At 42.1% G+C, this 14378-nt stretch overlaps 2 protein-coding genes across 2 annotated transcripts; both read right to left on the bottom strand.

Moving 5' to 3' along the window:
- Positions 1-422: 422 nt before the first annotated feature.
- Positions 423-2843, bottom strand: LOC106563565 (carbonyl reductase [NADPH] 1). Its single transcript, XM_014129263.3, has 4 exons — positions 2411-2843; positions 1499-1679; positions 1008-1131; positions 423-924 (listed from the first exon to the last, which is right to left on the bottom strand). Exons 1-4 carry the CDS (start codon positions 2694-2696, stop codon positions 685-687), a joined length of 831 nt encoding a protein of 276 aa, XP_013984738.2. The 5' UTR covers positions 2697-2843; the 3' UTR covers positions 423-684.
- A 7747-nt stretch (positions 2844-10590) lies between these two features.
- LOC106563632 (carbonyl reductase [NADPH] 1-like) lies at positions 10591-11865 on the bottom strand. Its single transcript, XM_014129387.3, has 3 exons — positions 11537-11865; positions 11044-11167; positions 10591-10975 (listed from the first exon to the last, which is right to left on the bottom strand). The coding sequence occupies exons 1-3, from the start codon at positions 11674-11676 to the stop codon at positions 10736-10738; spliced, it is 504 nt and encodes a 167-aa protein (XP_013984862.1). The 5' UTR covers positions 11677-11865; the 3' UTR covers positions 10591-10735.
- Between the last annotated feature and the right edge of the window lie 2513 nt (positions 11866-14378).

A 14378-nucleotide genomic window follows, 5' to 3' on the forward strand; every position in this document is an offset into this window, starting at 1 on the left:
TGTCACACTTTTGCCTCAGCCTGAACTAACACACCTCGAATCTAATAATCAACTAATCATGATCTTCAGTTTAGAACGCAATTAGTTTAATCAGCTGTGTTTGCTAGGGATGGGGAAAAAGTGTGACATCACTCCGGCCCCAGAGGCCTGAACTAGACTCAGCTGCGGGCTGATTTCTTTCTTGAGTGGATGGTCAAGGGGCCCGAATGTAATTACAAATAATTTGTAGACATCACTTGGAGTTGATTTGCTGGTGTTTTTACAGTCTTATATATCCAATCCCAAAAAGTTATTTTTTGGTAGAAAACTTTGGTGGCCCAATAAAATCACCCGCAGGCAAAATTTGGCTCACGGGCCGCCAGTTGAGGAACTATGCCCTAGAGGCTCAATTCAATAAACAAAGTTCCAACTTTGAACAAGAGTTTCCAATATTATCAATCTATTTTATTTCTTTACATCATCAACTTTTTGAAAGAATAACAGGCCTTCATTACATTGAAAGTACTCCTGAGTGTTTATGCAAATTAATCACATTAAATCATATAAAGAAAAAAAATCTAAGATGATATGTCAACAACCCTCTGTTGCAATGCGTCTTTTGTCATGTGAATTTGGCAGAATCTTTTTGTGCAATTTTCCTCAAGTCTCTGATTGAGATGAGGTAAACTTCCTGCTGCCTCCACTCTACCATTGCTGAACGGTCTTGTCCCACACCAACTGTCCATGTGGCTCCTTCGCCCCTACAGGAAGAAGTGCCAGATAGGTAGGAGTCTGTGCTCCTTCTTCAGGGCTCTTGGGGGCTTTGGAGCCTGCCATGTCAGTGCGGACCCAGCCAGGGCAGCAGGCATTGAGCAGGATTCCATCAGCTGCCCGGGTCTTAGTCAGAATATGAGCCTGAATTCTGGACAGCACAGTCACTCCAATCTAAACAGAGGTGAAAAAAACAGTATGATAAATCTGCCTTTGCCCATTCCCCTTAATAGTTGTGTGGACAGACAGAACCCTACCTTTGTTGTGCCATAGGCTGTGTTTGGCCACCCCTGGGCCTGATGGTTTCCCTGCTGAGCAGCAATAACAAACTGCCCCATCAGCAAGCACAGCTCCTCCTCAGAGAGCTCAGTATCACGGAACCTTCAAGACACCACAGAAAAAAGACCTTGTAATACAGTAGTTTATGACTGCATGTGATGATCACAGTAATGGTTTCATTTCTAAATATTGTCTATGATCTGTAGTAGCATTTGTGTGTACTAGAATTGCAATTGACATCATACACTTTGATTTAATTTTCCAATTTTGCTGTTGAGGCCTTAAGTACATGGTCTTCATTTCTGCTAATGCGACAGCTGCTATTAAAGGGATGAAAAGGGATTTCCTTCAAGAAGGTGAGGTCTGCGGCTGGAGGGATGTATAATGATATCAGTGTATATTTCTCCCTCAGTAGATCAGAATTAAGTTAAGGATGAATGAGGTTTTCGATACAGAATGAAAATCATACTTGGCTTGTAGTTGAGGGCTGCATGTATCAAGAGCCTTCTTGCTAACAAAGCTGGAGACATTCACCACTCTGGCATTTGGTCTGAGGAGGGGTAGGAGAGCATGGCACACCCACAGGGTGCCCCAAAAGTTGGTGCGCATGGTCACCTCAGCCTGTTCCCCAAAAGGCTCAGTCGCATCATCTAGGGAAAAAATGTGATCAATTATTGCTTTGTACAAGAGAGGGAGAGAAAGAGATTGGGGGATGGGGGGGAGGCTGTGTCAATATAGCGTCACCCTCACCCATCATATTTTCAGAGCATCATTTTCAAATGCAATCACACTGTTACATAGGACTATCATTCAAGGAGCCGTACTATAATTGGTAGGCAGTTTAAAATGAACTGCTGCTTGTTGCTTAACATAGCACAAGATCTGCCCACAAACCTCTCACTATCTGGCTACAGTGACGGAGTTATTTTACACTGGCCCAGGCGAAAGCGGGTATGGAGGAGCACGCTTCTCAATTAAACAGTAATCTGAGCCACTTATTTTGTCAACGAGGCAGCATACTGCATCATACACATCTCTTTTCCATCAAATAAATGTTTGAATTGTCTAACTAGTTTTCATTGGGAAGGCAGATATACATCGTTTTTAATCAAAAGCAATCACTTTTGCATGGGAAACATAAAATCATACGAATTACTACACGTGCTTAATGAAGTCGCTTTTATTTTGAGCCGACTTCTCCGTCGGATAGAGCGGGCCCTGGGAGGCAGCACGATTCCAAATAGAACGCAATCAACGTTCAGTCGGTGCAAAACACACCTATACCGGCGCCCGGGTGAGAGTAATTGTTATGATCGGCTAAAACAGTAACAATTGCATGGCCAGAGTCGCCAAAATAGTAGAATAGGCTACAGTACGGAACTTTTAAAAGCCATTCCAGCGTTGTTAATAAGCACATCCAATCCGCCATACGTCTTCTGCAGAAAGTTACTCAGTTGCTTGGCGCTGCCCTGGTCGCAGATATCAAGGTGGTGGTAAGCAACTTCAAATCCTTCGGACTTTAGCATCTTCACTGCCTCATTTCCAAGTTTCTCATTTCGAGCAGTAAGAATAACATCTCCGGTAAATTTAGCCTTGCAAAGCTCCCTCACAATCGCAAGTCCTATGCCTTTATTGGCACCGGTAACTACTGCCACTTTTTTCGACATTTCCTTTGCTCTCCAAAACTTTCTTCCTGTAAAGGACTTAGTTAAAGTAGCCCAACTAGGGTTTAAATAATGTAATTAACTGCGCTGTGGTTGTATTAGGCTGACGTGTACGCTGATCCGGGTGTAGAAGAAAGTCTAGTCTTATTGGCTACTTTTGCAAACAAAGGAATGTGCACTGTCACTCTGACAGATGTTGGGTAATCTTTGATCAGATAACCACATGAAAAAATGTGAGGGAGAGGTCATATCACACGATTATATTTATATAAAATGGGAGAGGTTAGGTAATTCACACACAGTTCAGATGTCGTATTGCGAGTTGAACTGAATAGAACTTAAGAGCTGGCTGGCACAGTTAAGCTCTTTGCTTTACATACCGATTGGTTTTATACACAGAGATAAATAGGACTCATCTTTATATATATGCCATTGTAGCATCTGTGAAAGCATGGGCAGTGCCATTGAGGCTACAATCCACAGGAATCCCCACTCAGTTGAGTACTTTGACTACTTTAAAATGGTAGAAGGCCTTCCATAGAAGGCCACATACAGAAGCCAGATTTGAAAATTCCTAAGACACTTTAATCATCATCACCATTGTGCACAAAACAGCTGTTTTGTGGAAATGTCTATGATTTCATACAACAGTTCTCATCCAGGGTTCCGGTATATAAACACAGTTTCGACTGCTCCTACAGTTTTGCTTCGGTACTGCATTTTAACTGACGCCCGGCCCAGAAAGTCTATCCATAGAAGGCCACATACAGAAGACAGATTTCAAAATTCCTAAGACACTTTAATCATCATCACCATTGTGCACAAAACAAATGTTTTTGTCAATTTTTTTGAGAACAAAAGAGGGGGTGGGGGGGTGCAACTCAATATTAGGAAGGTGTTCCGAATGTTTGGTATACTCAGTGTATGATTTTCATCGGTAAATGACAAATACTATTCCCACCGCAACTCCTTTTGTGGACAACATTCTTTTGTGTCAGCTGTGTCAGGTATTACAGAAAAATATACTGATCACAAGTCAAAGCAGCCACAGCCACAGCCACGACCATCGTGTCAAACTGTAATATTTACATTATGGTCAGCTCTTGCAAGAGCCACTGATCCACTGTTAATGGTACAGTATCCATCTTCAGAATTAGCTTCCTGATGTTCTCATCAATTGACAAATCAAATTGGCACAAAATGTGCACTGCACACGTGTGACATGATCATAATTATTGGTGCAGCCCGTCCGCCCAAAATGAAAAGCAACCACTACTGTTGGAGGAAAATAGTGTAACATTAAATGAACACTATGACATCCAGTTTATAAAACACTGTGCTTTTTCCAGACACAACCTGACTCAATGGGGGGTGGCAGCGTAGCCTAGTGGTTAGAGCGTTAGACTCGTAACCGCAAGGTTGCAAGTTCAAATCCCCGAGCTGACAAGGTACAAATCTGTTGTTCTTTCCCTGAACAAGGCAGTTAACCCGCTGTTCCTAGGCCGTCATTGAAAATAAGAATTTGTTCTTAACTGACTTGCCTAGTTAAATAAAGGTAAAAAAATGACGGAGGAGCGGTGCAGTTGTGGGACCTGGGTGAGTTCAGTTCTGGGGGGGATTACCAGAGGTGGGACCAAGTCATTGTTTTACAAGTCACAAGTAAGTCTCAAGTCCCAAGTCAAGTCTCAAGTGAAGACCGACAACTATCAAGCCAAGCCTCACGTCCTAAACTTTGAGTTTCGAGTCATATTGTGCTCTTCACCAAATGTAATACCATTTCATATTTTTTAACGAGTAATAGTTTGTATATTACATTTACGCAAATCATGAATGCTTTTAAAAATATCTATATATTTATTACTTTCCAAATAAATGTTATATTTCCATGGAAATACATGGGTAGCCATAAGACCCCCCCCTCCCCCAATAGTGATCGAGGATCGCTATGGGGCGCAATCGGCGATGTAGGCTTTTACACAATCGCCCAACCTTACACACACACACACACTCTCTGTGTGTGGTTACAGTAGGCTAACGTATGTCAATGGCTTTAGGAACAGCAGTAACATCAGGCAGGATTTAGGCTACCAACTGCCTAGCCAGTTGTAGCTCAATCTTGGGTGCAATGATCACGGTCCCGCACTGACTGACTGTGTGGAGGCTCATTGATTTAACGTTACGTTAGCCAACATGCTACACTGGCAAAGTTATAAATTATATAGCTGTCGGCTATATTAGCCACAACTTACCGTTCTTTGTGCAGCTTCAAATGTCGAACAAAGTTGGAAGTTGTTGCGCCTCCGTCTGTCATTTTCTTCCTGCATGTTTTGCAAGTTGCAATCTGTTTTTTGTTGATACAGCATCGTCCTTAAATCTGAAAATAACAATTTTGGCTATCATCTTTCCAAGGGCTCCATCTGAATTCACCCACAAACGTTCCTCTGCACTGCCACACACAACTTTTTCTCAGCTGGCGCAATTTGATTGGCTGCTGTCCGATTCCAACTGTAATCCTTTAAATGAAGAGTTGATGCGCAGCACACATTTTTTAATAGCATAATTTTTTATATTTGGGCTTGGATGGTGTCAGGTCGAGTCAAAAGGCTCAAGTCCAAGTTAAGTCACGAGTCATTGGTGTTAACGTCAAAGTCGAGTTGCAAGTCATCATATTTGTGAGTATGAGTCCATACTCATACGAGTCCAAGTCATGTGACTCGAGTCCACACCTCTGGGGATTACTATCCTCATCTGCAGAACAGTTTGAAGAGGTGTGATCAGACTCACTCAGGATGGGGGAGTCATCACCAAGAGAGAGCTTTTCCTGCTGTGCTCTCTCTTTATCCCGTAAAAGTCCTGCTGGAACTGCTTGAGGATGCCCTGCACCATTACTGTCCCAGACTTGGACATATTGACAGAGGTTGTTTCAATTTCCTCAATGTCTAGTAATCTGAGTTTCCACCCTGGGCCAATACACTCTCTCTTGACATAGAGGTAGTGTGCTCTTATAGCACTGTGCCATGTCAGGGGAGGGTCTGTGTGGAAAATGAAGTTGTTTACGTTCCCCTCTTTGTAGCAGTCAGCAAATGGTGTCTCTGGATGTCCTTGAGGAGCTTCTTTTTGTACTTATTCCATGCAGGGGGTACTGTATTGTGATGACATCTGCACAGGGGGCTTCAAAGGCCTCTGCATTTGGGTGGGGGAGGCTGTAAAACTCTCCTGCCATTGTTAAGCTCAAGAGTTTTCACACATCTCACTTCACACTTCAGTGCTAATTGAAGTTGCAGTCAGGTCTGTTCGGTCCTGGTAGCTTTGTAGCCGTATTTACTAAGCTTTATATAACAAAATTACCGAGAGATTATTGTCAATTACTTTTTGGCTTCAGAAGTAGGTTCAGACTGAACATTACTCACACAGTTATGTGTTGGATGGTATTTCCAGGTTTCTGCTGTGTTTCTTCTGCAGATTTTGGTTTGTTAGAAGTTTTTTCTTGATAGTCCTTGGTAGTAAGAACCCATTCAGGTAATTCTGTCCAAAATCAAGGGTTTAGGTATGGAATTTATATTTAGTTTTAAGGTTTTGATGTAGAGGCTAGTATCTTGTCCTTGCAAAAAAATTATCAAAGTTTATCTACAATGAAACAAATGCAGTGGAATTGGCTTCGAGGTCCAGAGTTGAGTTTGAAGGCTATATGCAAAAACAAACATAAAACACAACTTTTTCCTCAGCTGGCGCAATTTGATTGGCTGCTGTCCGATTCAAACTGTAATACTTTAAATGAAGAGTTGATATAAATATAAATATAAATTCCATACCTAAAACCTTGATTTTCAACAGAATTACCTGAATGGGTTCTTACTACCAAGGACTATCAAGAAAAAACTTTATCCAACTATAATTCAATTTTTTTCAGAATAACGCAGGAGCCCATGAGCTCATGACCTCTCTCTCGCTATCTCTCTCCCATAGGAATTCCCACACAGTTGCTACTTTGATAACTTTAAAATGAGGCCTCTGTCATTCTCTGGTTTAATACAACCGTTCTCAACAAACAGGGGCGAAAATCTGATATCCACTTTGGAGGGGACAATTACATGACATTTTCTCAAGAGCAATTCCTGAGGGGGACACCAAAAGTAGTGCTGTAACACATAGGCTACATTGTAATATGGTAAATGTATATTGAGGAACCAAAGAAATAAGGTGTTTGCCGTACTCCTAACTACCGGTACCCAAAACTACACAACTAATCACAACAGCAATACCATTGCCTTTAACAAATCTTAGTTCAGTCACCAGTTTAAGTTGAGAGTGGGGGTATCCATGGCATTTTCCAATTATGTTCCTATTTTACAAGTCAAAAAAATGTAAAACCTTTCATAAAGGTTGCCAAACAAAGACTCAACAAACTTACCTGAGACTCCCTGTCTCTGCCAGTCTGTCCCTGCATATCTGTCCCCAACTCTGCTGTCTGTGTGCCATCTGTTGCCTGCTCTGCCTAATGACATCATTGTGAAACATTTCCATTAGAATTTCATTTCTTTCTTATGAACATTTTATCAACTAGTCTTTGAGATATTAGGCTACTAGGGTTCTTACTATGCGTTTTGGTGTATTGAAAAATACTCTGATGTCCGTCTTTTATTTTTCTGCCATTTTTCTAACTGGCTGGCTGGCTGGCTACACACACAGTGTGTAGGTTATTTACAGTAGGAGATGGGCTTCTATCATCTTCAATCATTCTATATGGGCTTCGATCTAAAAGGTAGCTAGCAAATGTGAAACGGATTAAAATGACAAGAGTTGACAGCTGTATGAGTTCACCATTTACACGACATATGCTGCAACCTTTTGTAATTTTAATAGTTTGTTTCATATTGGCTGGCTTCCAACAATAGCTGAATTTGCAAAGCTAGCGAGCACCAATTCCGTTTCAGTGGTGTTTGCTATAATCTTTGGTACCCAGGTTAAATAAAGATGAAATAAAATAAATAAATAAAAGTTCCCTTGCGACAATTTAGCTTTTGCAACGAGACCATTAAATATATTTAAGACAATGGTAGAAGAGAGTGTAGTTCAGTTTGGACTTCAGTTTATCGCTAACCTTATCACAGGGACTTTGAAGCACTAACTTACATCATCTGCATGCTGATTCCATCTTTGACGACGCCACATAAATGGAATAGGTACTAGCTAGCTTAATAGTTAATATTTGCGCGCTAGCTCTGCATATTCAGCTAGTGTGTGTGTGCGCGATTGACTGGATGAACCTCACGGCAGTTACGTAGCAAGCTAAGGAACTGGCAGTGGAGCAAACCATTGTGAGGCAAAGGGCGGGGGGGTCGCAATCTTTTGAAACTTAAAAACGCGCTATTAAGTGTCTATAATCAGCACAATTGCTTTCATTGCGTATTATTAATATTATTTAAATTACATAGTTATGTTTCAGTGATATATTGGGGGGGACAAATCATATTTTTCCCAGGATGAGGGGGGTCGTGTCCCCCCTGTCCCCCCCGGGATTTCCGCCCCTGTCAACAAACGTATTTTTTAATCATTCACAGTCGAATATATTAACATTTTATATTCATCTAAATAAAAATTAGAAAATTCTACAACAAAAAAAAACTGTGGATTTTTGTCTGTCCTCCCGTCAGAATATATAATTTCATAGTCATGGAACGCTTTGTGCAAGAGCTATTGAAGATTGAAAAAGTGTGTATTTTTCTCCATCAACCCCTGGTTCAGAATATACCATCTTCCTATATAAACACTTGAATTGTGGTGTTTTATGTTTGTATTTGCATATAGCCTTCAAACTCAACTCTGGACCTCGAAGCCAATTCCACTGCATTTGTTTCATTGTTCACCACTAATCAGGGACTGATTTAGACCCGGGCACCAGGTGTGTCCAGGTAATACTGCTGGGTTTTTCACACTCAACAGTTTCCCGTGTGCATTAAGTATGGTCCACCACCCAAAGGACATCCAGCCAACTTGACACAACTGTGTGGGAAGCATTGGAGTCAACATGGGGCAGGATCCATGTGGAACGCTTTCAACACCTTGTAGAGTCTATGCCTAAATTTAATTGAGGCTGTTCTGAGGGCAAAAGGAGGCGCAACTCAAAATTAGGAAGGTGTCCTTAATGTTTTGTACACTCAGTGTATAATGAGGTTATTAGACTACAACCTAGTGAACATTACACTTTGTTTTAGCTTACCATCGACTGAAAGATGTCAGCCCCTAGCATGTATGTGGACACAATGTACCAGCCATTTTGTTGACAGTGAGTAGCTTCGGTTTATATTTTGAGCCTCTGCCAGTACCACAAAACTAGTTTGGAAATTTGTGAATGTGAGATGGAGATTGCCTTCAGTAACTGTGTTGAGAGGTCTCGTGTAGCCTAGCCTACACATGATAGTCAGCAATGTAAACTGGCAAACTGACAGCCGCAACCACCATAGAAATATAATCCATAGATGACAGTTCCCATTCAAGTCAGGACTGGCAGCCATTGCTAGTGTACCCATAAATGTATCAGTCGAAGTGCCAGGGTTAGAGGTTCTGAAGTCCTTCTATGGATTATATCAATGGCTACAACGTAACAAGCTGTTCTATATTTGGCACGCATGCTGCCCAAATTGCAGCCTTCCCGACTGTAAGTGGTTGTGATAAAACTTAATCACCAGCTATTTTTTTTTAGAAGCTATTGATCCTCTGTATGTATCTAAAGTATGCTCTCTGGTGTAGTATTTTCAATACTTTGATTTATGTCTGTTCAGTAATTTAGTTTAGTGGGAAATGATTTTTTATGGCAAAATGATTTCCATTTATCAGGGGGTGCTGCAGCTTCCCCCGGCTATGGACACAGGTGGGGGGTTGGTTTAATTTGGAATGGTTTTATTTTTATATTTACCACTGTAGCAGTACACATTGCATTTTAAACAAATAGAATGGTTACATTTTTATTTTATTAATTTGCACTCTGAATATGTCACTATGTTATGGTATGTCAGGTCTATGTGGTAGGGCTGGCTCTCACTCAAGGTTGAGTGCCCTGCAAGAGTCTTTGTGCTTGCAGACACCTGCACTCTACTTCTTTTCAAGCGTACCTCCTCTCAGTGCATTCCATCTGGTGGGAATGCTACTCCTCCAGTCAAAAGATGATTTGTACAATACAAGTTCATAAGGGAGAGGAAGATAAGGTAGCTTGAATGAAATGGGTCTCTCTCATCCTCAGGGGTGAACACATGGCAAAACAACTATCTCCTCCTACTGAATGCAGAGACAATCCCTACAGCAGGGATCATCAACTAGACCAGGGATGGGCAACGCCAGTCCTCGGGGGCCTGATTGGTGTCACACTTTTGCCTCAGCCTGAACTAACACACCTCGAATCTAATAATCAACTAATCATGATCTTCAGTTTAGAACGCAATTAGTTTAATCAGCTGTGTTTGCTAGGGATGGGGAAAAAGTGTGACATCACTCCGGCCCCAGAGGCCTGAACTAGATTCAGCTGCGGGCTGATTTCTTTCTTGAGTGGATGGTCAGGGGGCCCGAATGTAATTACAAATAATTTGTAGACATCACTTGGAGTTGATTTGCTGGTGTTTTTACAGTCTTATATATCCAATCCAAAAAGTTATTTTTTTGGTAGAAAACTTTGGGGGCCCAATAAAATCACCCGCAGGCAAAATTCGGCTCACGGGCCGCCAGTTGGGGAACTATGCCCTAGAGGCTCAATTCAATAAACAAAGTTCCAACTTTGAACAAGAGTTTCCAATATTATCAATCTATTTTATTTCTTTACATCATTCAACTTTTTGAAAGAATAACAGGCCTTCATTACATTGAAAGTACTCCTGAGTGTTTATGCAAATTATTCACATGAAATTATATAAAGAAAAAAAAGCTAAGATGATATGTCAACAACCCTCTGTTGCAATGCGTCTTTTGTCATGTGAATTTGGCAGAATCTTTTTGTGCAATTTTCCTCAAGTCTCTGATTGAGATGAGGTAAACTTCCTGCTGCCTCCACTCTACCATTGCTGAACGGTCTTGTCCCACACCAACTGTCCATGTGGCTCCTTGGCCACTTCAGGAAGAAGTGCCAGATAGATAGGAGTCTGTGCTCCTTCTTCAGGACTCTTGGGGGCCTTGGAGCCTGCCATGTCAGTGCGGACCCAGCCAGGGCAGCAGGCATTGAGTAGGATTCCATCAGCTGCCCGGGTCTTAGTCAGAATATGAGCCTGAATCCTGGACAGCACAGTCACTCCAATCTAAACAGAGATGAACAAAACACTTTGCCCATTCCCCTTAATAGTTGTGTGGACAGACAGAACCCTACCTTTGTTGTGCCATAGGCTGTGTTTGGCCACCCCTGGGCCTGATGGTTTCCCTGCTGAGCAGCAATAACAAACTGCCCCATCAGCAAGCACAGCTCCTCCTCAGAGAGCTCAGTATCACGGAACCTTCAAGACACCACAGAAAAAAGACCTTGTAATACAGTAGTTTATGACTGCATGTGATGATCACAGTAATGGTTTCATTTCTAAATATTGTCTATGATCTGTAGTAGCATTTGTGTGTACTAGAATTGCAATTGACATTATACACTTTGATTTGATTTTCCAATTTTGCTGTTGTGGCCTTAAGTACAATGGTCTTCATTTCTGCTAATGCGACAGCTGCTATTAAAGGAATGAAAAGGGCTTTCCTTCAAGAAGGTCAGGTCTGCGGCTGGAGGGATGTATAATGATATCAGTGTATATTTCTCCCTCAGTAGATCAGAATTAAGTTAAGGGATGAATGAGGTTTTAGATACAGAATGAAAATCATACTTGGCTTGTAGTTGAGGGCCGCATGTATCAAGAGCCTTCTTGCTAACAAAGCTGGAGACATTCACCACTCTGGCATTTGGTCTGAGGAGGGGTATGAGAGCATGGCACACCCACAGGGTGCCCCAAAAGTTGGTGCGCATGGTCACCTCAGCCTGTTCCCCAAAAGGCTCAGTCGCATCATCTAGGGAAAAAATGTGATGATCAATTATTGCTTTGTACAAGAGAGGGAGAGAAAGAGAGTGGGGGATGGGGGGGAGGCTGTGTCAATATAGCGTCACCCTCACCCATCATATTTTCAGAGCATCATTTTCAAATGCAATCACACTGTTACATAGTCCTATCATTCATGTTACACAAAAGTTGCAATCAAGTAGCCCTACTATAATTGCTGGTCTCCTCCAACCTATGCCTGTCCCCCACCGTCCCTGGTCTCTGTCACGGGTCTTCCCCCGTTTGACGGCAACACCGCCATCCTGACCATGGTTGATCGGTTTTCCAAAGCCGCCCACTTCATTCCTCTCCCCCAAACTACCCTCGGCCAAAGAGACGGCCCAGCTCATGTTGCAGCACGTCTTTAGGATCCATGGACTGCCTGTGGACATGGCCTCCGACAGGGGTCCTCAGTTCTCGTCCCAGTACCGGAAGGCATTCTGCACCCTCATTGGGTTGTCGGCCAGCCTGTCCTCCGAGTTCCACCCCCAGTCCAACAGCCAGTCAGAGCAAGCCAACCCAGCGTTTGTCCCGTCAGCTCCTTGTTTTTCCCAGCCTCTCTTTTTCTCGCCCTCCTGGTTTTTGACCCTTGCCTGTCCTGACCCTAAACTCGCCCGCCTGACCACTTTGCATGCCCCTGAGCCTGCTTGTCGTCCTGTACCTCTGCCCCTATCTGGAATTCCGGCCTCCGCCTGACCTGAGCCTGCCTGCCGTCCTGTATCTTTGCCTATGTTGTAGTAATAAACATTGTCACTTCGACACGGTCTGCATCTGGGTCTTACCTTATCCTGATAGACATTGCATAATGCAGGAAGTAATACCTGCCTCCTGAATCCATGTGTTTGACATGGGGGGAGGGGACCAGTAACTTTATGAAAAACTTTTTCAATGTACCAGCTACAGTACTTTTTCATACTTGTGTCAATCTACTATGAACTGGTTTAATCAAAATATCATGAAATTTGATGGAAAAACATTATTTTCACTGTTCGGTACCTTTTTAACATTTTATATTAATCCAATGTCTGCTGTCGTGACTTTACTTTCATTAATCTGATGACTGTAATTTATCTAATCAACTAACTATGTTTAATTTTTACCAGATTTAAATGAATCATGTAACAATTAACTCATTAGGAATTGGGGCACCACGAGAGCGGTTCTTTAACTTCTATGGGCTAGGTAGGACGTTAGCGTCCCACTCTATTCAACAGCCAGTGGAATCGCGTGGCGCGAAATACAAATACCTAAAAAATGCTTGAACTTCAATTTCTCAAACATATGACTATTTTACACCATTTGAAAGATAAGACTCTCGTTAATCCAACCACATTGTCTGATTTCAAAAAGGCTTTACAGCGAAAGCAAAACATTAGATTATGTCAGGAGAGTACCCAGCCAAAAATAATCACACAGCCATTTTCAAAGCAAGCATATATGTCACAAAAAAAATGCCGAGGTCTCGTGAATGCACATCTCCAGTCTCTCTGTCCCCAGGCAGACCACTGACAAACTCTGCTCCTGTTATCTGCCCAGAGACAGGAGACGCGTCAATCCGCTTTCTGAAGGCTTTAGAGAGCCAATGGAAGCCTTAGAAAGTGTCACGTAACAGCTCAGATGCTGTAATTTTGATAGAGATGCAACAGAAGGACTACAAATTGTCAGACAGGCCACTTCCTGCATGGAATCTTCTCAGGTTTTTGCCTGCCATATGAGTTCTGTTATACTCACAGACACCATTCAAACAGTTTTAGAAACTTTAGAGCATTTCCTATCCAAATCTACTAATAATATGCATATTCTCGTTTCTGGGCATGAGTAGTAACCAGTTTAAATTGGGTACGTTTTTTATCCGACCCTGAAAATACTGCCCCCTAGCCCAGACAGGTTAAATAGTTACCATCTCCAGAATTAAACTCAAGGTCTTAACCTATCACATCTATAAACAATCAACTTATTAATCATGACCTCGTATCATATCATCATTCTGAACAGTCATAACCTCCTACGTCTGCAAAAACACCAGCCTTACTTATGATTCAGTACTATACAAATTGGTTTAATTATTCATTTACTAGCTAACACACGATAAACATACACACTTAATACATTAGAAACAGGTCCCTAGGGGACTGACACAATATGGCGGCTTGCTACAAAAGACATTGAGAAAAAAAAGACATGGAAAGGGAGAGAGGGACAGACATAATAATTTGGTACAGTTAACTACTCTCTCAGTAATCATACTTTGCACACTTTGGACATAAGCTGCAGCTCAACGTCTCTCTGGTCCGATATGTTAATTCTTAACCCATCATTTTATGCAGTTCTTCAAAAGGGGCGGTTCGTCTGGTTGAAGTTATCCATTGATAAGTTGATCTGACCCATTCTGATCCTTACAGGACAGTCATGACACTGCCGTGTTTTCACATTACGTGATGACCTCATCGCTGCTCGTGCTGCTCCCTGTGCGCACTGATGCCTCTTTCAAAGCAACTGGGAACTCAGACAAATACGAGGTCAAATCATGATGTCAGTGATATTCCAGTTGGAAAATTTGAGCTCTAGAAAGAGGCCCGAGATCCTGAGCTGGAAATCCGAGTTGGTTGACTGTTCAAATAGATTTTTCCCA

The sequence above is a fragment of the Salmo salar genome, chromosome 11 (assembly GCF_965601325.2).
Source record: "Salmo salar chromosome 11, fSalSal1, whole genome shotgun sequence".
In the NCBI taxonomy this organism is placed as follows: Eukaryota; Metazoa; Chordata; class Actinopteri; order Salmoniformes; family Salmonidae; genus Salmo; species Salmo salar.